Consider the following 23,882-nt stretch of genomic DNA (forward strand, 5'->3'; position numbering starts at 1 on the left):
ACATCCAGGCATACCTCGGAGATGTTGAGAGCTCAGTTCCAGATCATCACAATAAAGCAAGTATCAAAAGAAAGTGAGTCACACAAATGTTTACACCACACTGTAGTCTATTAAGTATGGAATAGCAGCATGTCTTTTAAAAACAATGTACATACCTTACTAAAAAATTTATTACTAAAAAATGCTGACCATCAACTTGAGTCTTCAGCAAGTTGTGATCTTTTTGCTGGTGGAGGGTTTGAAATACTGTGAGAATTACCAAAATGCGACAGAGACACGAAGTGAGCAAATGCTTTTAAGAAAACAGTACCCACAGACTTGCTCAACACAGGGTTGCAACAAACCTTCAATTTGTAAAAATCACAGTATCTTTGAAGTGCAATAAAATAGAGGTATGCTTGTAATCTCTTCAACCACATTGACCACTCATGATGCTGTTATGTACTTACTGTCAAGTTGTCTCTCAGTAACTGCATTATTAGTGTGCTGTCTTTGTATGACTCTTCACTTAATGTATCAAGTTCAGCAATGGCTTCATCAAATGCCTATGATACAAAAATACATTTCAGTGCTCAAATAATAATGATTACTTAATTTCCACAGAATAGGAAAAAAAAAACATACCGTCTTTGCAAGAGAGCAGGCTTTCTCTGGGGAGTTCAGAATCTCATAATAGAACACAGAGAAGTTAAGGGCCAGACCCAATCTGATAGGATGTGTTGGTTGCATTTCCTTTTTGCTGATTTCAAAAGCTTCTTGGTATGCTTGCTGTGACTGATCCACAATCCCTAGATAACAAAATGTACCAAAATGTACTGATAAAAGTTTGCATTTCACCTTCATCTCTCAAACCAAATCTTTACTACCCAACGATATCCTCTGAAATATTAAGCAAACTTAACTGAATAGGCTCTTAAATTTTAACAAATAAGCTTCTCCTGGAATATTATGCTAGCCATTGATCAATGTCAAGACAAAAAGAACTCTGTAATCACCTCAGTGATTTTTTTAATAATTAGTTTGTACTATTTCACAGTTATACTGTAATCACTCTCTCTTAAAGTTGTGAGGAAACATTCCTAAACATAAAATTGGCTTATCAGCAAGCATTCATTTTAGAATACCAATTATCATGCAGTAGATATATATATATCTGACTCTCGAACAACACAGGGTTTAGGGGTGCTGACTCTACATGCAAAAATTTGGATATCATTTTAACGTCAGCCCTTTATATCCACAGTCACCCAAGCTCGGATCACGCAGTACTATAGTATTTACAGGAAAAAATCTGCGTGTAAATCGACCTGCGCAGCTGAAACCTGTGTTACTCAAGGATCAACTGTTAAGTCTCAGGACTTGAAAAAAAAAAAAAAAGGAAAGAAAAGTAGAAAAAAGTCCATTACTGCTTTTCATTAAGTGCTCTAGGCAATTAAGAAAAACAACAAAACAGCTGTCTACACAAAAAGAAACTACTTTCCTTCTGTGTTATTTTATAAACGTCCAGCCAACAGGAGGATGCAGCGTACCTTTCTTGTCATCCCCGGCGGCAACCTCAGCCAAGTAGCGGTAGTAGTCTCCTTTCATTTTCAAATAGAAGACTTTGCTCTCTGCTTGTGAAGCATTAGGGATTAAGAACTTTTCCAAAAGAGACTTGGGAAGAAAAGAAAGAGAGTCATAAGAAGACTAAAATATTTACAAAACTGAAAGAATCTGCATTTCCTAAGAGCGTATTACAGCCTAGGTTATAAAACTTTAATACCCAGTCACTACCAATAATACAACCTTTGAATGTAGTAGCCTCAAAAATTTGTGGTTTAAAAGTAGAATGCTTTGGACAGCAACACTTAAAATTTGAAATTCGTGTTCAGCTTATTACCTAAGGATGATATACCTGATTACTGGCCTCTCCCCTCACTGTGCTATCAATTTACATGCCAATGAAGACTGCACGTTAACAAATATAAAAGCATGATAGCTCATAATATTTCATAATTATGTTATTATATTATTTAACCAGTTGGCAAACTTTTCATTTTCAAGGTAGTCAAAACATTAGAATGGAAAATACATAAGAGATTAACCTTTTGGGATTCTAGAGGAATATATGATTTAAGCAGAAACCAACAATATAACAGACATTACCAGAGGCCATGACAGAGGAAGCAGAACAAAATTAACTTCACTTATAAGAATACAAGTAATACCTCACAACAGGTAAAAAGCTTTTCAAAGTAAAAGTTTTATTTTTCCTAATTAAATTAAGACACTGGTAGGATTATGAGAATTACAGATCTGAAGAGTAAACCCTTAGTTTCATTAAAGTGACTTTCAGCTAGTAAGATACATGTTTATGGATTAACTCAGACAATAGCTAAAACTTCATCCTACATAATTCTGTTCAAAATTGTAACAATCTAATTAAATCCTAACACGCTAATATATTTTATAATTGATATAAAGTAAAACATGGTATCACTGTATTAGGAAGATAAGGCACAATAAACTAGTTATTTTATTTTAAAAGGAAGAAAGATAGTATTTCAGTAGAATTAGGCAAAATAAAAACAAAACAAAACAAAAACTCCATTTCTTCTTACTGAATATACTTTAGGAATCAAGGTGAAGTTATTTTTCAACTGGACTTGCCCGAAACAAATCTCAATTTGTACAAGGAAAAGGGGCATCTAATTCTTGGTCTCTATTCCCCTGGCACTCACCCAGTAGTTTAGACTATATAGCACCTACTTATACGTCAAACTGTTTGAAGAATGTTTTTAAATAATAACTCGAATTTTGTATGTTTACACCATTATTATGTTCCAAATGGTGGATGGGTGGGTAAGCTTTAAGCCAGCTTCTCCTCTTTCTACAACTTAAACTACAGAAACCCAGAAGAAGTGGGCAGTGCCAAGCTGGCAGTAGGAACAGGCTGCAATGCACTACAGGAAAGGTTAGAGGTGAGAGAAGTCAACATGAAATAATGTTTCCTGTGATTATTAAGTGATGAAACCACTGGCCTGAAATCAAAAGAGCACTTTGGGATAACAAAATTCTTATTATACCACACCCAGACTCTCCTATTCAAAGATCTCTAAGCTGTAAAAATGCTGTCATTCATTCATTCACATTTTGAGGCAGCTTCTACCTGGAATCTCAACCAAACTAGAAGTGAAGGGACCCTCTGGGACTGGAAGACCACCCGCTGTCTCTGAAGCGGGAACGCCTACAACCTAAAACTTGTCAAAATCCAAACTTCCTGCCATTCTGTCCTTTAAACACCATCATTCTCTTTGAGGCATGAACACTGTGAATATTATGGCTGCTCTTTGGGGATCTGTGTCAAATAGCAAGAAGATAATTCCATTTAACATATAGTAAGGGCATTTTTTTTTTTCACTTAAGAAACAAATGACCAGGTCTTTTCAGGTTTTGTATTTTAATACAAAACGCATCATTTACTCAACTATGGGAGATGGTACAGCATAATGGCTTTGGAGTCAGGCAAGGTTTAAAATGTAGCACTCCACACTTTGAAGAATAAATTCCGCTTCTGATTGGCTAGGCTAAAAATTAGACTATGAAGACTAAAGAAAAAGTGTGTTGTGATTAACCAGAATTCACAAATAACTTCAATTAAATAAAATTAAATAATGGGTAAGATATAAATTTAAAAGAAGATCCCATATACAATTCAATTGTGAACTGCTCTCTGGCTCAGTTATGTATATTTAAGATTATACCAAGAAAAATTTCAAATAAAAGAAGTGACATGAACTAAAAGCTTAACCATGAAATTAATTATCTACCTAGGCATTTCTGTTTCATATTTTACTGCTTCAATGTATTTTTTACATTCACTTAGTCTCCAATACTTAAATGCCACTGTGCTACGCACTGAGAATATGATAGTGAGCAAGACAGTCTCCAAGTCTGAGAATAAACTGTCTAGCAGGGAAGACAACTGAAACTAAGAATACTGCCTCATTATATTCTTCACTTTTCAATAATTTAGTTATCTAGCCCACTATATATATGTAAAGATGAAGGCCACAAATGCGCAGTTAAAGGTGAATCACTTAAGATATAAAACTTTATACATTTAAAAACTTGTAGAAGTTATTTAGGCAAAGTGTCAATAAACGCTATGAGAATTTGTAATCCACCTGAGTAATAACTCCTGCATTTCTGAAAAAAAAAATTACACTGGGGTACTCACACAGAGAATTTTTAAATTAGCAATGAAGCATCTCTTCCCCTACAGTGAACACTGAATTTAGCTATAGTGTCTGATTAAAACAACAACAAAAACTATTTTAAAGCTATTAACCAGAACCTACAAGTAACAGGAAGGCGAGATAACAGTAGGTAGTCTGCTTACTGGCCTAATGATAGACCAAAAGGACCAAGTATCAACAGTAGTGAATGTTTCTGGTAAAATAATGACTATAAAAAGTTGAAAAAGCAAACTCATCACACTATACTCATTATATATGTACAGTCCTTTGTATGTCAATTATACTTCAATAAAGCTATTAAAAATAAAAAGTTGAGAAAGGGATAAATGACATACTGTTAAAATCCTCTGATGACATAAAGGTAAGAACCATTAAGATTTAAGTAACAAAAAGTAAGAAAGACTGGATTAAAGATTAAATATGGTTCTGAACTCATCTACAAAACAGAAATAGACTCGCAGACATAATAAACAATCCTATGGTTACCAGGAGAAAGGGGATGGGGAAGGGATAAATTTGTGAGTTTGAGATTTGGAAATGTCAGCCACTATATACAAAAATAGATTTTAAACCCCCAAATTTCTTCCGTACAGCACAGGGAGCTATATTCAATATTCAATGTCTTGTAATAACCTTTAATGAAAAAGAATATGAAACAAATATGTGTATATGCGTGACTGGGACATTGTGCTGTATATCATAAATTGCCACACTGTAACTGACTATACTTCAATTAAAAAAAATGAAGTAATTAAAAAAAAAAAGATTAAATGTGGTTCAGAAGCTAACTATCAAACTGTGGTAGACTGTGTCTCCAAAGATGGCCTCCACCAATTCCTCACCACCCGTGTTCAGGTAGGCATTCATTCCTCCTGTCAAGAGGTGGAATTTATTTCTCTTCCCAAATCTGGGCTAACTAATCATTAGAATGCGGTGCAAGTGACTGTTGCTTAAGAAGCCTAATGCTTTAGAGGACAGCAGCTTCCTGTTTTGCTCTCTTGGAGCCCTAAGCCACCATCTGAGAAATCAAATTCTCCTGCTGGAGAGAAAGCCCCAGTCATGGGACATGTTCAGTGAAGTCACTTGGGTACTTCAGCACCAGCTGAATGCAGCAATGAGCGACCCCAGCCAACACTATGAGAAAAACGGCCCCAAAGAATCTAGGCAAACCACAGAGTCACAGAAAAGAATAAATCACTGTTTTAGTTTTGACTGGTTTCTTATACAGCAACAGACATCTGAGAAAAAGAATCAAAACATCATTTCAATAATAAACATGACACTTTAATTAAGCACTTTATATGATTAATTAGATCCTTCCATAACCTTACCTATGAGGTACAAATTACAATTATCCCCATCTTATAAAAGATAATGGGGCCCAGCAATGTAATGTAATGTGCTCAAAACCACAGCTAAGTTGTGAAGGTACAACTTCAACTAAGCAATCTGACCTGTACTAAAACATAATGCTGTGGTTTCTCTGCCTCATTAGGGTGATATGCCTACTGAAAAGGAGAGTATGATGCCAAGATATCAATTAAAATCAAAATTCAGGATAATGATTCTACATTATCTACATATCTACAGTATAGTTTCTTTAAAAATGTTATCAAGACAGGCTCAGACAAACTGGAGTATCCAGAAAAGGAAGCAAAAATGTTGAGCAAACTGGAAATTTCATGAAAACTGAAAGAATATGACATGAACGGCTCCAGAAGACAAGACTAGTTAAATTTAGGCAGAGGCAGATTTCTGCTCAGTATGAGAAAACTTATGAGTGGTCCAAATTTGGAATAGGCCACCTAGTCAGATAGCAAGCTCTACTCTTTTCAGAGACTTTAAGGAGAAATGAGAAACTCACTTGGGTATTTTGTAGAGGATATTCATAAATTAGATGTAGTCTCATTCAACTCTTAAGATGTGGAAGATATAGAGTTCACTGAATTAAGTTAATTGTAACACTACCGAGGTGATTAAATATGTTAACTTATCAATTTGACCAAAAAGAAATAAAAGTTCAATTTTCTAGATTTGGAAGCCAGAGAAAAGAGGCAAATGTAGGGAGAGGGCCATGATGGAAATAAAAACAAAGGGGGCGAGAGTGAAGGTAGTAGCAGCACTTACCAGAAAGCAGCAGTGACAAGAAAAATGGAGAATAAAAACAGGAGGTAAGAACTAATAGCTATTTTCAAAAAGTACAAAAACTTCAGAGAATACCTTGCTAAGTATACACACAACCTGCTAGATTTCATTCAACTACGGTAGCACAATGAAAGTGATGAAAATTCTGGGACACTGTAAGAATCTGAGTTTAAAAGGAGAGACATAGCATTACATAAGGGAAGAACAAATGAGTCACAACCTCTACTTATAAAATGAAGGTTAGGCTGACCACTGATGTACCTTCTACTTGGAAAATTCTCCGTATGACATAGTACATTCACTCTAAATGTAATTTATAACAGAAAAGGATTTTCAGGTCTAACACAAAACTGAGGAACATCTTACATCCAGGCACTGAACTGGGGCTACAGTCTTTATACTTATGAATCTTGAATCTATACTTATGAATTTGATTTAGAGATTCACAGTATTTCCTCAAGCAATTAAAATATCTGGTTTTGATGACAGCCATTGTTTTTTTAAAGATAATCGTGGCCATTTAAAAAATAAATAAAATTAATTTGAATTAGAGTTAATGCATATTCTGACTTTATACAGAAGTCATCCTAATAACCTTTAAGTGGGACTGGAAGCATGAAGCCCACATGCAAAATGTCTCCATAAATGGTTCATAATACAGAGCTAAATACATGATAGTTCTGGGGAGGGTGTTGAACTTTAATTCAATCAATGGATAAAATAAGTGGAGCTTAAGATTTTAGAGATAAAATATTTTTCTTCCTCTACAGCACCATGGTACAACAATTAACCTCTCAGGCTGTAAAAACACTTAAGACATATGAGATCAAGTAATGATTTTTCCCTTGAGCCAGTCAGTTTACCCAGGGCAGAATATATTAACAATAGTTTCCAACACATGCCTTGATCCAAAGATGGTCTACATAAGTAACATCAATGCTTTGACTTTGGAATGTATTAAAACTGAGGAACCACATAAACTGACAGGTCATCTAGTTCTGACTGCCCTTCTTGAGGTAGGCTCAACCTGTCCCCACTAATAGGAAAGAAACATTCAATCCCACCTGTGGTCAAATATTTCTAATGAAAGGTTTATAAACTGAAAACCCATCTCTATTCTAGTAAAATACCTCTCTCCTTGCCCTTTAGTATGCCTATAGCTTGACATTAAGAGGAAGAGTAAAACATCAAATCTGTAGGAATAATCAAGCCTAGAAACTACCTAAAACATCAAAACTGCTGCCTGAGCTGCTGGCAAGGCCCTGATAGCTGGGCATTCAAGCATTTCTTGGAGCAACAGATTGGTGTAACAGAAATAGTACACACTAAAATCAAGCAGAACTTAAATCCCACTGTCATTATTAATTTCGAGATCTCAGGCAAGTTAATCTCCCAGAGCCTTAATTTTCTCACCTATAAAAGGATTAAATAAAATTTAATTTTATAAAATGATTTATTTTTTAATAGAAAAATATATTTCAATCACAGCTTCTGACATAGTAGGCACTCTATTCAGTTAGATGTAAACATAAGATACAGGGATCCTGACATTCAAAAACCTGCTTTAGTGTACTTGTACTCTCAATTTTAGTTCTTTACTTTGGGTTCAGTAATTAAAATTTTGAGTATTTAGTAAGACTGGTGAAATAATGAGCAAAAACCCTTTTATTTGAAAACAGGATTAAGTCATACCAAAATACAAAAGGTAAAGGGAAAATGTTATAAATATATATATATATATTCCCCCCCCCCAGCAGATTTGTAAAGGGAACAAACTGGAAAACACTGCCTACTGCCTAAGGTCAAATCCCAGTTCACTGCTTACTAGCTGTGCTCACTTTGCCAAAGTTCTGAAACCTCTCAGGGCCTCAGGTTTCTCACCTGTAAAAGAGAGTTATTAGCAACTAGAAAGAATGCACGAGGTTATTGTGAGGATTAAACGAGTCAATCTATTGAAAGCACCTAGAACAGCAGAAGTATTATCCTCTTAGAGGGTGAAACAGTATAATACGAATCACAGTCCCTAACCGACTATTTCTTTCATTCCAGCACTGGTTAAACTAATCAAGTATACTACCTTAGAAAGTATTTGCACTGTAGTAACTGTAAAATGACATCTTAACCAATCAACCCACCATCTTCCCCAAAACTCATCTTAGTTCTGGACTCTCCTTCATGTGAATAAATTTCCTTTTGTTTAAAAAATGCTAACTTATTCCTCCAAACTGTAGTACTTTTATTTCTCTCTAAACATGTATACGTTCGAGGAAAACAAAAAATAATAACAAATGTTCCATCTGTATAGCTTAAAATTTTTTGGTCTTAAGACCACTTTATACTCATACAAATTTTTTTTGAAAGCTGTCAAGATGACAGTAGTGGACACAAGTTTTCCAAAATTATCTTTTTGCTTCAAAGCTTAAACTTTACCATGGTCACAATACCATTTGTTTTTCTTAAAATGACAGGCTCACCTCAATCATTTTCAGTAGATGTTTGCCAAATAACCAAGTATGAATAATCACAGCTTGCCTGTTGGCTATGCTTTGAAGAGTGTTCCATGAAAGGGAAAAAAAAAAATTATTGTATTTCCCACTGTTTCTCACAGAATTTAGAAAGATGTCTACATAAGAGCTATTAATAAAATAATTTTACAGCTTCTTCAAAGACATTAAAGTAAAGCCACTCTTTTTTTTTTTTTAAAGAACATTGTCCATGGTGGTGAAGACTATAACAATTACTAGTACAGTATGGTGCTTCTGACTTTATTAGTGTTAAGGAATCAGCAGTCTTACCTACCACTGCTTTTCCATCAATGCGAATGTCCAAAGTGGAAAAAGCCAATCACAACTTGAGTATCAAGAAAATAGATGCAACCTCATGGGACCCCCCAACAGGGCCCCCAGGGGGTCCACAGATCACTTTTAAGAACTGTTGGTTGATTTAAAGGAATCTGAGCTAATAAATGCCGTCCATCTTTCAATATCCAGTTCTAATGCCATGTTCTCCCTAAAGCTAATTCTCAAAAATACTGTTTAGCCTCCATTTTCTATACCTCTAGCGTCTGGTGAAGAGCTTTTAACTGAAAGAGAAACGAAAGGAAATATCTTAATTTCCATCAATATCAACAATAAATTATGTTATGCCCACATAATACTATAGAGACATTAAAAAGAGCGAGCCTGTGTGCCAAAATGGAATGAAACATAAGATATACATCAAAGTGTTGTGTGTGTGGGTTACAGAATAGTCTGTATATGATCCTATAGCCTTATGTGTATGAGCTTCAAGGACAGAACTGTTTGCATGGGTACAGCAAGTTCCCAGGAGGTTAAAAAAAAGACTGTTAGAGATTACCTCTGAGGAAGTGGGATGATGTCAGAGAAGTTTTATTTTTTAACTTTATATCCTATGCTCTATAATGGCTATTATCCAGAGCAAGTATAATTAAAAATAAAATTAAATTATGATTTTGCACCTTTGACTTTTCATGTATATATTCTTGCCTTACTTATAGGCTCCTTAAAGACACACATTTTGCACACATTAGGCACACAGATTACAACCCCCCAGGCCCAATTAGTATACATACTAATTTGAACAGTTACATTTAAATATAATAGAGGAAACGTAGAACAATCTTAGAAGGAAGTCTTAGCCTAGCATCCTGAAGACCAAGAATTCATCATCTTATAAAAATAAAAAATTTTCAAAGATAAAAAACAAAAGTTCATCATCTTAACTAATTTTAATTAGTTAAGATAAAGCAGGATAGAAATTATTCAGGTTTATACTGTAGGTTAGACAGTATTTTGCTCAAAAAGAAAAAACAATGTTTTCCTTCTCTAAATATCGAGAAATTGCTCAAAAATGACAGGTGTTTGGGTGCTGTACTAATAAGCAAGTATAATCAGAAACAGCAGCTGAAGGGCAGGCTCAGTACATCCTAATATGCCTTCAGGACCCTTGGATAAGCTCTGAGTTTCTATGTAATGACTCTGGAGGAGACAACTAAAGGAGACAAAGAAAAAGAAAAAGACAAAAAAAAAATTAAAATATCACTAGAGACATGGTAGGATAGGCAAATAAACTTGTTTAGAAGTCAGGAGACCTAGATTTTGGTACTAAAACTCTGTCACCAAGAAGATGGATGGGAGTTTCAAATACAAAATGATAACCCATCCCCTCATTCAATCTTCTTGTGTTTCACTATAGCATTCTCATTTCAAAACCTTCCTCCCAAATTTCATCTCTGGAAAGCTCCTCTAATGCCCTCAACTTCCCACCCTACCACTACTCCTTATATTTTCTTAAAAGGTCACTTTTCCTTTCCTTTCTTTCTTAAATGGGAATCAGATAATAGACTAAGGGTCCTTAGACTAAACTCTAAAAAATTAACAAGTATCCATTATAAAGTGTTTATATATTTATTTCAGTCCTAAAGAATGATCACCTACCACTATGCACTCAAATTAAATCACTGGGCTATGTGCTGTGATTTGGGTTGCCAATTAGAATACATGAATCCAATTAATGAAAATGTATTTCGAAGGAAAATTATAAGTTATAGAGCTGCGATATTGCCCCCTTTCAAAAAGTAATCCATTTATTATAAAATGACATAATCCATTTAGAAAACATGTTGGCAAAATATATTTAGTTCTAACCTTTGATGAAGTAATCATACTTATGGGACATCTACAAAATTTTTTTTGATACTTTTATACCATAGAGCGATTTTAAAACTCCTCACTGTTGTTTAAACTCAAAAATATAATGTCCTATCTAGGTAATAGTTAGGTAACAGGATAATAGCCATGTGTCTGCTATTATGATGCACCAAGGAGGGCACAGTATCATTTCCAGGAATATCCCCCCAAAATGCAAAATCTGAATTTACTCATGAGGAATCACCAGACAAATCCAAATTGAAATTTGACATTCTACAAAATAACTGGCCAGTACTCTTGAAGAAAGTGACAAAAGTATGAAAGGCAAAGACTGAAAAACTGATTCAAATTAAAGGAGAGTACGGAGACATGACAATGAAATGCAAACTGTGATCCTGAATTCTGGATTAGAATTAGACAATGACAGTGAGTGGTATAATTTGTGAATAAGTGCTACAGATTATATAACAGTTTATTTTATTCATTATTTTATTAATTTACTGATTTTGTTTATTATACTGTAGTTACACATGTTAACATTTGGGGAATGAGGTAAAGGATATATGGGAAATTCTACCCCCCCAACTTGAATTATTTCAAAATAAAGAGTTGAAAATAAGTAACTCGTCAGAAAGGCAGTTTAACTACCATATGTAGAAAGGGTTATTTTCCCTTTTGGTTACTTGATATTACCATTATATAAAAATAAGTTTTAAAGGAAAACTCTTTTTAATAGTGACTATTTCTGGAAGATGGCATTTCCAGTGAGTTTTGCTCTCCACCCATATACCCTTTCTGTGCTCATTTGTGTTTTTTAAATTTCCTTATTGGGCCGGTAAAACTTGTATTAAGGAGAAAAACAGCACAAAAACAAATGATCCATTTGTAAATAAAAATATGAGGGGTGGAGAGGAGGTTCCCACTTTGTCTTAACAGTATTCCACCAATTGGTCAGTGTTAAATTTAATTTCCATTAAGATAAAAATATATATAAAACGTCACTAAGCAAATATTAAGCAGTCCCAGAACATCAAAGCAAAAGAATCAACCTCTACTGAGACATTTATGGACTGCAATTTGAAAACATAGCTGGGTCAATCTCCTTTGCCTTGACCATACCAGATATGAGCACGGGGAAGACCAAGCCTCCATAACCCATTCCTGTTTTAGATTGTACTATCGCCGCCCTCTTCCATGAACACAACTAAGAAAAGAGGTCAGAAAATAGGTATTATCCTTTCGTACCAGACAGGCTCAAAAAAATCCCGACAGCTAAAATAGAAAAAGTGCCAAGAACTTGAGGCACAAGGCTCTCAAGTGTGATTCTTGTTATTTTCATTTAAGCACAGAGCCCTAAAATATAGTCTAAAACTAAAGCCATCACTTTTAATTAAACAAAACGGTAAATTTTCCAGTTTGCAAGATGGGATTTAACCTCCACTAAAAAAACGTTTCTAATTCTGGAATGTCCAACCCATTAAGCAACTCAAATAAATGAAATTTCAATACAACCAAAATTGGGCACTCCTTGTAAATTAAACGCAATAGGGACTCTCCTAGATTTTAAAAGAACAAACATGCATACAGATCAAGTAACTGGACAAAGTCTTATTCTGCTTCAGCTTCTTGACCTGTGAAAATGAAAAAGCTAGGTTGGATGCTCCTTTAAGTCTAAAATTCAGTGATTCTATAAAATTCAATTCCTAATTTATTTTATTATTAAAGACTCAAAAGCCCCACAAATGTCATTTTAAATATCATCAGTATGAAACTTAATTTAAATTCCACAGCACAATGTAGAAGTTTAAATTTCTGGTCTTGCACAATTCCCTTGTGCACAGAGGAAATTTCCCCAGGACTTCCACTGTATTCTACAGAGCCACTAAGACTTTTATCATTCCTAGAACCCTCAAAATTCTCAAAAAAAGAAAGAAAGAAAAAAAAAAAGCAGCTATTTTTGTCGCAAGAGAGGCCCATCAATTTGGAAATTAGTCTCTTACTCCCTCTCGTGGCTGGAATGGCTTTCTTTCATTTGCAACTTCACCAGTTGCTTCCAACCAATTAGAAAAGTATTCCACCAAAATGCTAATGAATTAGGTGGTGGTTAAGAACTAATCTGGTAGACATTTGCAGACATTTTGACGTTCTGCGCACTCATCTTTCTGTGCAATGCTGGCCTAAGACTAAAATTTTATGTGTTCTACAAATGATACGGTCATATAGAAAAGAGACAGCTGCTAAAATAAAGTTCAAGAATGGAATCATAGAGAATTCTGACCAATCACTTAACTGAATGCATTTATCATTAATAAGAAATAGATGGCACATTTTCACCACTGAACTTTTAAAATACCAAAAAGAATACCAAATAGATTATCCCTGGTATTTAAGGAATATTAAGACCAGCCTAAAATTTCATTTAAATTCCTGTTAAAAATTAAGAGTGGTTGGCTCCATTTTTTTTTTTTGCCAAAAAACCAAAAGATAACCACACAAAAACTCAATGCTTATAGAACGCCTCAAGTGCTCTTAAAAAAAAACACAAACTTTTTTTTTTGGAAAAATCAATTGGGTGAAAAGGTTAACAATAAGTGGGACTAAAAACTACTAAATTAAATCAGAACTGCCTGCCTCTGGATCCTTAATGCTAGCAAAATAATCCCCAGGAGAATTAAATTTCATATTCAAAATGTACCTCCTAAAGATTCAAAGTAAAATAGTGAAAGATACCAAAAATAACCCACCGAGCCCTGAGCGGTAACTGCTAAAACTTACTGACACTCTTTGAGGGCTTTCCTTCTCCCTACCTCCAGACCCCCTTTCAGAGTTGGCATTAATGTTGACCTGGGCTGAAGTTTCTCACCAACCAAGGCCCCATTTCTCAATATTTCTATCACAAAGCATTTTTGTTTGTTTAAAACACTTCATTTTTTCCTACTGTTTTTTAAACGTGCACGTGCACATTGCATATTACGTATAAACCCCTTAGTGGGACCAGATTTTATCAGCCACTTTTAAAAAAGTTGAAGACCAGCTTTTCTGAATTCGACCAACACATAGTATTTTCCCCTCTAGGTTGTTGAGATTTTTTTTAAGAGCACAGGCTCTTTATATCTATTGTATTTTTCTTTATAGCACAGGGTTTATAAAATAGCAGGTAATCAATAAATATTAAAGTTTAAGCTGTTTATTAAAACTTCTCTTAAATTTAATCCAAAATTAATAAATCAAGCCACAATGATGTGACATCACAGAAGCACAAAAGAAAGTAAGCAGTGTATCTGCTATTTAATATCATCATGGGGATATATTAACTCTATATACAAGACATCCTAGAGGTAGATGCTACCATTACCATTCCCATTTGAAGACGTGGAAATAAGAGTCAGAGATTAATAACTTGCCCAAAGTCATAAAATAAATTAAAAATTCAAACCCCCAAAGTGTACATAGCCTGTGCTAGGTTATATCACCCCTTTTAAGTAAGGCAGTACACATTTTACTTTATTTTTAGGAATATTACACAAGATTATTCTTGAGTCTCATCCCTATGATCCAATTAAGTTAACTGTCTGATGGTAATCATCTCTTATCAGATGGAAACTACCAAAGGGAAAACTGGAAGGAAAAGTCGTTACTATTAACAAGAGCATGATCCCTTTGATACGTCTTATTTTCAAACATCTTCTAAACACAGCAGTAAAATATTCATCAAATTACTGAATTGAGAACTTGCTTATTCTAATTATTCTACAGCATGCCTATATAAAACATTGTCCTCAACTGTACATTTTTCAGAACCACATTTTAAAGCTAATGTGTTCTGAGCAGAACTTTCATCAAGTGTCTCTGGGTTGAACGTGGTTCAAGTATCCTTTGAAACTGGGCAATAGTGTTTAATACTATTTTAACAAGCAAAAATAATTATAAGCTGACAATTCAACAGTCTTGGATCAACAAGAGAAGTAGTATTCCTCAGAAACGCATTTGTATTTACTCAGATGAGAAACATTAAACTCACCACTGGGTTCCTTGGTAATACTGCTAATTTAAAAAAAACTTCTAGGTCTCAAAACTCGTTTGCAAGATGGAAGTTAACCTCCACTAAAGTGTTTCTAACTTCTCTAATGATGTCCAATTCATTAAACAATTCAAATAAATGAAATTCCAATACCACAAAAAGTGGGCACTCCTTGAAAATTAAATACAAATGGATCTTTCCTAGATTTAAAAGAATAAATAAGGCCAACCCACTGGACAGTCTTATTTTGATCTACTTAACTCTACAGATTAACATTTGACTGACCTTACGTTTTTACTTTGCCATCCTACTATGGCTAATACCACTGTAACCATATTTTTACTTGGGGGAGAAGGGAAGAAAGCTCACAACAAATTCTGTCAAAGAAACTCAGAAAAAGCCTGTATGCTGAAACCTTTTGCAATATGCTGCAATACAACAGGACCATACTGGTAACATAACAAGCCAGCTATATTTATCCATGCTTTCTTGTCTCCAAGATCCATACTATATAGCAAAAGAATAAGTCAACAGAAAAAATTAGTGAAATCTACCAAGACTATTTTACACCACATTAGTACTTATGTCACATTATACCTTACCAGAAAGTGTAAAACTTTATCAATGACAAATGACAAATGACTGCTACTGCACAGCAATTTTCAGATACAAGTTTTTCTTCATTATAGGGAATTACTCACTAGGGAACAAATACGGAATGACCTGTTGCAAAACGTACTCAGTACAATGGGAACTGATAAGAACATGGTGGCTAAGCATGCCTTTTCTCTCAAGCCAAATTCAAACTTGTGCCACCTAAACATTAAGCATATCATATTTCTTCAGCATACTTCACAGATTAAACACCACATGCGTCAATTGTCCTGTTTTCAAGGGAAATGAAGGAATAGAGCCAATCTTCTAGAGTTAAAAAAAAAAAAGGACATCAATATTAAAATAAGCTATAAATCAGAGTAATAAAGCAGGAAACCCTCAGGCCATAAAGATGGGAATTAGCAATGGTCGGTGTCAGGAACAGTGAGAAGACCAAATCAGAGTCAAAGGCTTTGTGTAGAATATTTTGATAAAGATCAAGCAAATGGACAGAAGGAAAGAACTGTTTTATAAAATAAGAGTAAGAGCTGTATGTAGCATGGAACTGGGAAAAGAACAGTAAAGATACCCAGTCCAAGTGAATGACCACCAGCAGCAGTAAAAAGTTTACAATTTAGCTTTTGCCCATTAACACTAGGTCAAGCTTATCCTTACAACATCACTTTCTTGCCAATATGCTTCTGAGTGAGAGAGTAAGGGGCAGAACTACTAGTACAATGGGAATAGCAAATAATCCTGGGTACTACCCATAGAAGTGTCATACACATGAGTATCAACATGAGAGTAAAGGGTTGAGAGAACCAATGATCTAAGCAACACAGCAATAACTACTTGCAATCAGAAAATGAAGTCAAAGTTGAGTTCAAGATGTCATTTTTGATTAAGGCTGGAAAATGGCTAAAAATTAGGTGGCTAGAAAGGTCAGGTAGTTTCAAAAGGAAGATGAACTCTTGCTTGCAGCATACTGAAACTGACAATAATTCTAAATCTCCTAAAGAGCAACATTTATTCTCTATGTTAAAATCGTAATAAAGCAAGAGCTATGGAAACCAGGATGAACTCTCAATACGGGTATCTCAGGAATTCTAGAAAAAAAAATTCTAAAGCCTATTATTACAATTTCAAGAGACTATATTAAGTCAGCTGATACCAGAACACCCATAATTTTGACTTCAAAAAAATTTATTTCTCATACATACATTCTTCCATGTAAATGTGCCAAAGATCATTTATTTTGGAATAAAAAGCTTGTGGTCAAATTAATCTAAATGGTCCAATAACAATTCAGTATTATAAACACTGAACTATTTCCTATACTGGGCTCCCTTTATGTGGTAGAACCACTCATCAGATACGAAAACAGATATATTCACAGGGGGGAAAAAAACTCCTAAGTTTTTCATAGGTTAAAGCCCCAATTCCAAAAAAACCAAAAGTTAATGTATAAAAGATGATAAACTGTGATGGAGGGCACTGAGAATCTATTCTGATATTAACAAAGGAGAAAATTAGTCCAAAGAACAGAACCAGATTATCAGAGATCAAATCTTCAAAAAAAAAAAAAGGGTCAAATCAAAAGCTCTGATTTCCTTTATAAAAGGAAAACTGTTTTTGTATGTCAATCTACCTTGTTAGAGGCAAAATCTTGTGTCATTTCTTTTGTCTGAAGTTTGCCCGTGGCTGTTAATAATAATCCTTATTTCCAATATAGTAGGCCCTTCATGATCTAACCAGTACCCCTCTCTCCTAGGCTCATTTACTACAAAATTACTGGAAAAGGATTTTTAAATGAAGCAATATCCCTACCTAATAATGTTCTGATAGAATGATCTAGACTCCAACAACTCTTTTACAGAACCATCACTTAATTTGCTAGATTAACCAAATCCCACTTAACTGATAGACTGGCTTTATGCTAGGCCTTTCCAGTCTATGTTCTTTTATTTTCTCTCATTTCCACTTCATATGTCTCAGACTCTCCAACTGTACAATACCTCACTAGATGTAATACTTAATGGTTGTCATGAAAACTCTTTTAAAATGACTACTGAATTTTATTACCAAAAAGACTGTCTAATGTACTCTTTCCTAAGAGGAACTGTTGCTATCTGCGATGTCGTATGAAGTCTTTGTACTCTGAAACATATCAAAAGCAGTGCCTGACAAAACATATGTGATAAAAATGAACATAACACCAGAATTCTTTTAAGAAGCCCTTATTCCAATAAATGAGCTGCCTAGTGATTTTCAACTTAAAACTCTATATAGCAGTTTTTAAAGCTCAAGACATATATTAATACAGTCAGTCTAGGAAGGACCCCAAAGCTGCCTGGTTTTCTAGCTTGCTTCTGCTCAACGGCAGTTCTATGAGCTGGAGATAAAAACCAGTGCCCAGCAACCACACCTTAAAAACCACTCCTTAAAAATGTAGAAAAGCATAATAAAATGGAACTCAGTCAAGTCAACTGAATCACACAACTACTGTTCCCAACTGTTATGTCCTAATAGGAGAGGAAGCCATTCTTTTTACCTTATACACCAGTGGTTTCCAAATTTTTAAATGAAACCTTTAAAAATTTGCTGGCCAGTATGGACCTTCTCCTCTAAAAAAAACACCCAATTTTTAAGGCTTCTTGGATCTTTTAAATCTAATTCTTGGAATCCTGAGTTAAGAGTCCTCTATACTATTAGAGGCCAGCTTATACTCTTGTCACTGCTTTAAACAGAAGCCCAAAGCTGAGATAAGTGGCATGCTAAGAGCATTACATGATTTTCATTCCCCACATTCCCATGGAGTGGATATTATTCCCATTTAATTGAGCTCAGTTTTTCTCTGAGAGATGAGTGATTTCTTCAGGCCACTTGGCTATTCAATGGTAAAAAGTTGGTTTGATTCAAAACCTGGAGCTCTACATTCTTCTTTGAGCTTGATTTAGGTTCAATCTAATATGCATTTCCTCATTTCATTTTCCATTTCATCATCTTCAAGACAAAACTACCCAATTTTTGGCTTCTTGTGAAATTAGGCAGAAGAGATGCTAAGCATCATTAGTGCTGAGGTCCACCCCCACTAACAAAGAGATCTGGTCTAAGATCTGGTAGAAAAGACAGACTGCATTAGTTCACATACTGCAATTTTAAATTAACAACCCAAAGAAGAGAAGAACAGCAAATTATCTTGCATAAAGAGTAGTCCATGTTGGGAAGAATACGCCAGTGACCATTTCCCACAGTAATGCTCTCTGACTCTTGTACAAAGTAACATGGTCCCTGCTCTTTTTCTTAGGAAATTATATAAACTAAACACTTGACAGATGCACATAACTAGAATGGCAGTAACCTAATAATGGACTAAAGAGCTCTTCAGAAAAACTTTGAACAGTGGAGGTTAGCTCCCACTAATGGAAGAAAGAATAAGCCAGTATGATACAGGTACTCAATAAAACAATGAGGTCTGGTCCATCACTAATACCCCAAGCCAGTAACATTAATTCTGGAAAGATATTACCTTCTTATTTTCCCCCCAAAAAATCAAAGTTTGGGGGGGGAAGAAGTAGAGTCATAAAAATTATAATTGGTTATATTTTTATCATGTAAGTAAGATCCTGGGATATAATTAAGCATACTTTCACTAATCACCAAGTACATCACTTCAAAGAATTTTTTTCCCTAGAAGAAATATCAGTTCTGCTGTATTTTATTCTCTCATTTTACTAAAAAGGGGAAAAGGAATTTCATGCAATATGTTTCCAGAGGCAACATGACCTGTCTGAAAAAAGATAGGGAAAAGAAGCCTGCCTGTAAAGAATCACAGTATCTGTAAATATCAAATTTTCCCAAGTTGAAGCAGAAAAGGCCTTGGAAAATTAGCAGTGCTGCTAACCTAATTCCTATTATTCTCTTTCCCAAAGACTTTCTGCTCATTTACTTAACAAATACTTGAGTATCTACTATATATTAGGAGGTATGAGCCGTGCAAAGATCACTAACAGAACTTAACTTTTGAATAGACTAAGGCTGGAAGCAAAAGCTTTAGAATTCTCTGAGCCTTTTGCATGCTAAAGCAATTAAATTTTTATTTATCTATACTTTCAAAGTGGAAATTTCATTTAGACTTGGTGAGAAGCCGGTGCTAGTCTGAAGAACAACATGGGTAGTGACCAATATTAAACCCCCTTAAATAATCATATCAAGAAGAAAAGCTATTTAGAGATTAACCCAGTAATTCTCACCCACTGATCCTATGCAGTATTTTTTTTTTTTTTGATAAGGAAAGAAAAGGGGAGTAACATTAAAACCACTACAGTCTTATCCTAGGAAAACCCTCACAATGACAGGAGTTTTTATTCTTTTTGTGTGGAAAACATGCAAATACCTACCTGGAATTGCAAATAAGCTTGTTAGTAGAGGGTAAATGTTACCATACCACATCCCCTTTTATTTATAAAATTGACTTTTCTTAAGGGATATTATAACTTGCAACAAACTCTTTGAAACCAGAATAAAATTTGATTAGGTGTAAAAATTGAGGGAAAAACATGAGAGTGAACAAAATTCAGTAACATGTACACAGGTACTAATCAGTAAACAGAGCAAGATGGAAAAAGCCTAACATATTTTTTAATTACAGAAAGAAAAACATGGTATTTTCAAATTTTAAATATTATTACCCTAGCAAACCAAAAGATAAGCATTTGTCATTTAGCCTCAATAAAAGAATGGAATTCCCTTCTGATCTTAGAAATAAATGATAGCTATCAATATAAAAATTTCAAGTAAGCAATCAAAGACAAACAAACCACACACAAGACAGACAGCAAGTGAGAAGACTGTGAGCCCACGTTAAGATAAAAAACTACTGTTCTTTAAAAAGGCAGCCTAAAGAAAATTTGAGAAACAATACTCATGATTTAGGAACTGAAGCTACTCACTCTTCCATTAGTTAGGCTAGTGTAAAGGAATCCTAATACTATTACAACTTTAACAAAAACCCCAAACCCACAACAACATCATTATAGTAGTTCTTCTGTGAATAAGGTTCAAATAGTAAGTAGTGCAGCTGGATTTTCAGATAAACTGGGATACTACATCTCTCCACATATGAGAGCCCTATCATACTGAGATCCAACCTTGTATAAACTGAAGTCCTGCAATATAAGGGTAATCATTTAGTAAAACCCACTTTAAATATTATTCCAAAAACTCCTGGTTCATTAAAAGGGAAAAGTATTACTGTATATAGGATATTACATGCTTAATGATTGGATTTTCTATCAACTTACCCTCAGATTTAAACTTTCCTGAAGCAGAAAGTCACCATTTGGAAGAAAACATTAAAATCAATCAAATTGTAATGTTCAATTCTCTTAAGCTATTTAGAGAAGCAGTGCTTCAACACAGTAGGTACTGAATAGTTAAAACTGAACCTGGAAAATCAAGCTTGAGCTTTTCATAACCTTTCATTGTGGTTGTCAGTGCTCAAAGTAGACTTCCAACACTTAAATTCAGGAAGAGGCAAAAGCAACCCCGACGCCAGTTTTCTGTGTAGCTTACTCATTACGTGCACATTATAGTGGCTAACCCAGGGAAGGGTACAGTGTTCAACAAGTCTCTTACTACATCTTACATAAAACAAGGTAAGTAAAATTTCTGCATCTATATATGTTCTTTTAAAAAAATCAGCCCTAGAACTACAACAAATATTCTAATAACTGAAAGGGTAATACTATTACTTTATCTTTCCAGTTAGAACAAACTATACTACCAGTCTCTCTTTGAACTGACTGATAATCATCATTGCACTTATTTTGTACAAACTTAACCACAAGTGTTTTAACATCTCAGTAATGACACCCTAAAAGACTTCGATTTCTAGAACACCCCATCTTTAAACGGAAAAGAAAAATCAAAGAAAGAAAAAGTTATAAGTAACATAACTGATAATTCATTATAGGTGCCCTGTATCACAGTGACGCCAGACTGAATGGTTTGATTCTCACCAGTACATCATTGCAGATCTCTCTTAGCTCGGTCTCAATTTTCTCTCTGTATTCTCGAGCCATCTGCTGTTTTTTCTCAGCACCTTCCGTCTTTTGCTCAATACTTGAGACGACCCTCCAAGATGACCTACGGGCTCCTACAACATTTTTATAAGCAACTGAGAGAAGATTCCTCTCCTCATTGGATAATTCAGCTCCTTGCTCAGTTACAGACTTCATGCAGGCTGCCATGTCATCATATCGCTCAGCCTGCTCGGCCAGTTTGGCCTTCTGCACCAGCTCATTTTTATCCATGACTGAATGTTCTGCAGGAAAAAAAAAGTAGCATTTAAATACTTTTTCCATTAAAACAAACAGACTCAAAATTATAAACTATGTAAATAAACTATGTTAATCTCTCAAACCTAATTACCTATGGGACATTCTTCACATGAGGAATTTAATGCAGCCTCTCAAAAAGATGCTCAGAACAAGAAAAAAAAAAAAAGCACACTCAAGCATGCAGAAGGTACATTTAAAGCTGCTAACACTGGTTTAGCAAAACTAAAATTGCATTACCTCATCTTTGCTCAGAAGACCCTAATTTCACATAAGGTCAAAGCACATTTGACCAAGAGGCTACCTTGCAAACAACTTTAATCTTACTTGGTCAAAATCTCAACTCTAGTTTGCAGTATCACTAAGTAATCCAAAATTAAGCAGCTTTCTTCAGTGAAAACACCACCTATGAAGAGCATTACTTTTTATCATACTTCGAGAATCACGATTCATGTCAGTTTAATACATGTCTTTACTTTTTTAATAGCTAGTCCTTTCAAGAGAGTTTAAATTTTAGTTGGTACTCCACCCCCACCACCCCAAGTCCACTGATCTTTGCAACACTTGTCAGCTGAGCATAGCACGCCAATTTTCTCGGAGAAATAACCAAATTGCTTGTTTTACGATATTCTGAATATAAAACCACCACCAAGGATCAGTATCTAACTGACCCTAAAGCTTCATTTATCTGTACCTTGTAATATGCATAGGCTTAAAAGATATATCCATGAGTCCTGGAACTCCAACTCTATCTGTGAGCACTAAAATATACACATTAAGTGCTCCAGGGGAACCAGTGTTTCTGATGTCACTGTTCAGTTTAAATGCATAATTACATTTTGTTTCTAGTAGTCAAAATTAATTGAATACGTTATCACTCAAACTCAAGCTACTCTTATCGTGACTTTCTAATTCTCTCATTTTAAAGCTCCCTGAACTTTTCAATTTACCCCCGCTATACTCTTCCTTAAGATATTCTTTTGAAAGGTCCTAAAATAGCACAGAAAGATACTAAGTCATACAATGATCCCACAGGCTAAATGATTTTAAGGAAAAATGTACAGCCTGAGTGATGAACACAAGAGCTACTGTCTCTATGGGAACTGAATGACTCCCTTTACCTTCCCAGGGAAATCCCACAATACTTAAAAACAAAAACCAAAAACCAAATTGGTACAGGTCCCCAGTATTTAAACTAGTAAGCATCAGCCTGAATGGGAAGTACACTGTTTCAATGCGAAAACTAAAATTTGTGATCGCATTAACATCCCCTTTCAACCCCTTTCTCGAAATTATTGATTTTTCCTCAAGGAACTCGAAAATGCTCTTAGGCTAATGCTGCTTCTAATAAAAAATTGTCTAAAACCAGCACAAAGGTTTCTCTCCCCAACCCTTCGGGTACAAGGGGAAATGGATTAGGTTTCTCATAGAATAACCAGCGCTCCTAGGCCTTGCCGCACCCATTTAACCCTTAACCGACGTCAGACATCGAGGGGGATGAGATGAAAACTGGCCGACCATGACTTTAAAGTGCAAACCCTTCAGTCCGCCCCGTCCGCTCCATCTTCACCGCCCCTCCTTGGCTCCGCCCAAGCGTGTGCCTCCGCTCGAGTCCCCGAGTCTCCCTCTTTGTCATGGCGGATCTGTGTCAAGGAGCCCAACCTACTGCCGAGAGTTAATTCCCCCACCAGGGCCGGAGGGAGGAGCCGAGCGCCCCCGCCCGAGCCAAGGAGGGGGAGCCGCCCGCCTGTGCCTGGAGAACAGACACCAGCGCCACCCGCAGAAGCGGAACCACGATCCGCCGGGCCACGGACACACCCCACTCTCCCACCGGCGTCCGTCCGCCACCGGACACCGAGGGGGCTCCTTTAGTCTA

General features: G+C 35.3%; 1 protein-coding gene across 3 annotated transcripts in view; it reads right to left on the reverse strand.

Moving 5' to 3' along the window:
• Positions 1-23,882, reverse strand: part of YWHAZ (tyrosine 3-monooxygenase/tryptophan 5-monooxygenase activation protein zeta) — a 30,673-nt gene that overhangs the window by 4,820 nt on the left and 1,971 nt on the right. For all 3 annotated transcript variants that reach the window (XM_074353065.1, XM_074353064.1, XM_074353063.1), the window contains 4 exons: positions 21,689-21,993; positions 1,530-1,653; positions 625-788; positions 450-545 (listed from right to left, as the gene is read on the reverse strand). In XM_074353065.1, coding sequence (XP_074209166.1) covers positions 450-545; positions 625-788; positions 1,530-1,653; positions 21,689-21,982 — 678 coding nt within the window. In that variant the 5' untranslated portion in view covers positions 21,983-21,993. The remainder of the gene's footprint in view (positions 1-449; positions 546-624; positions 789-1,529; positions 1,654-21,688; positions 21,994-23,882) is intronic.

Source organism: Camelus bactrianus, chromosome 25 (assembly GCF_048773025.1).
Source record: "Camelus bactrianus isolate YW-2024 breed Bactrian camel chromosome 25, ASM4877302v1, whole genome shotgun sequence".
NCBI classification, from domain to species: Eukaryota; Metazoa; Chordata; class Mammalia; order Artiodactyla; family Camelidae; genus Camelus; species Camelus bactrianus.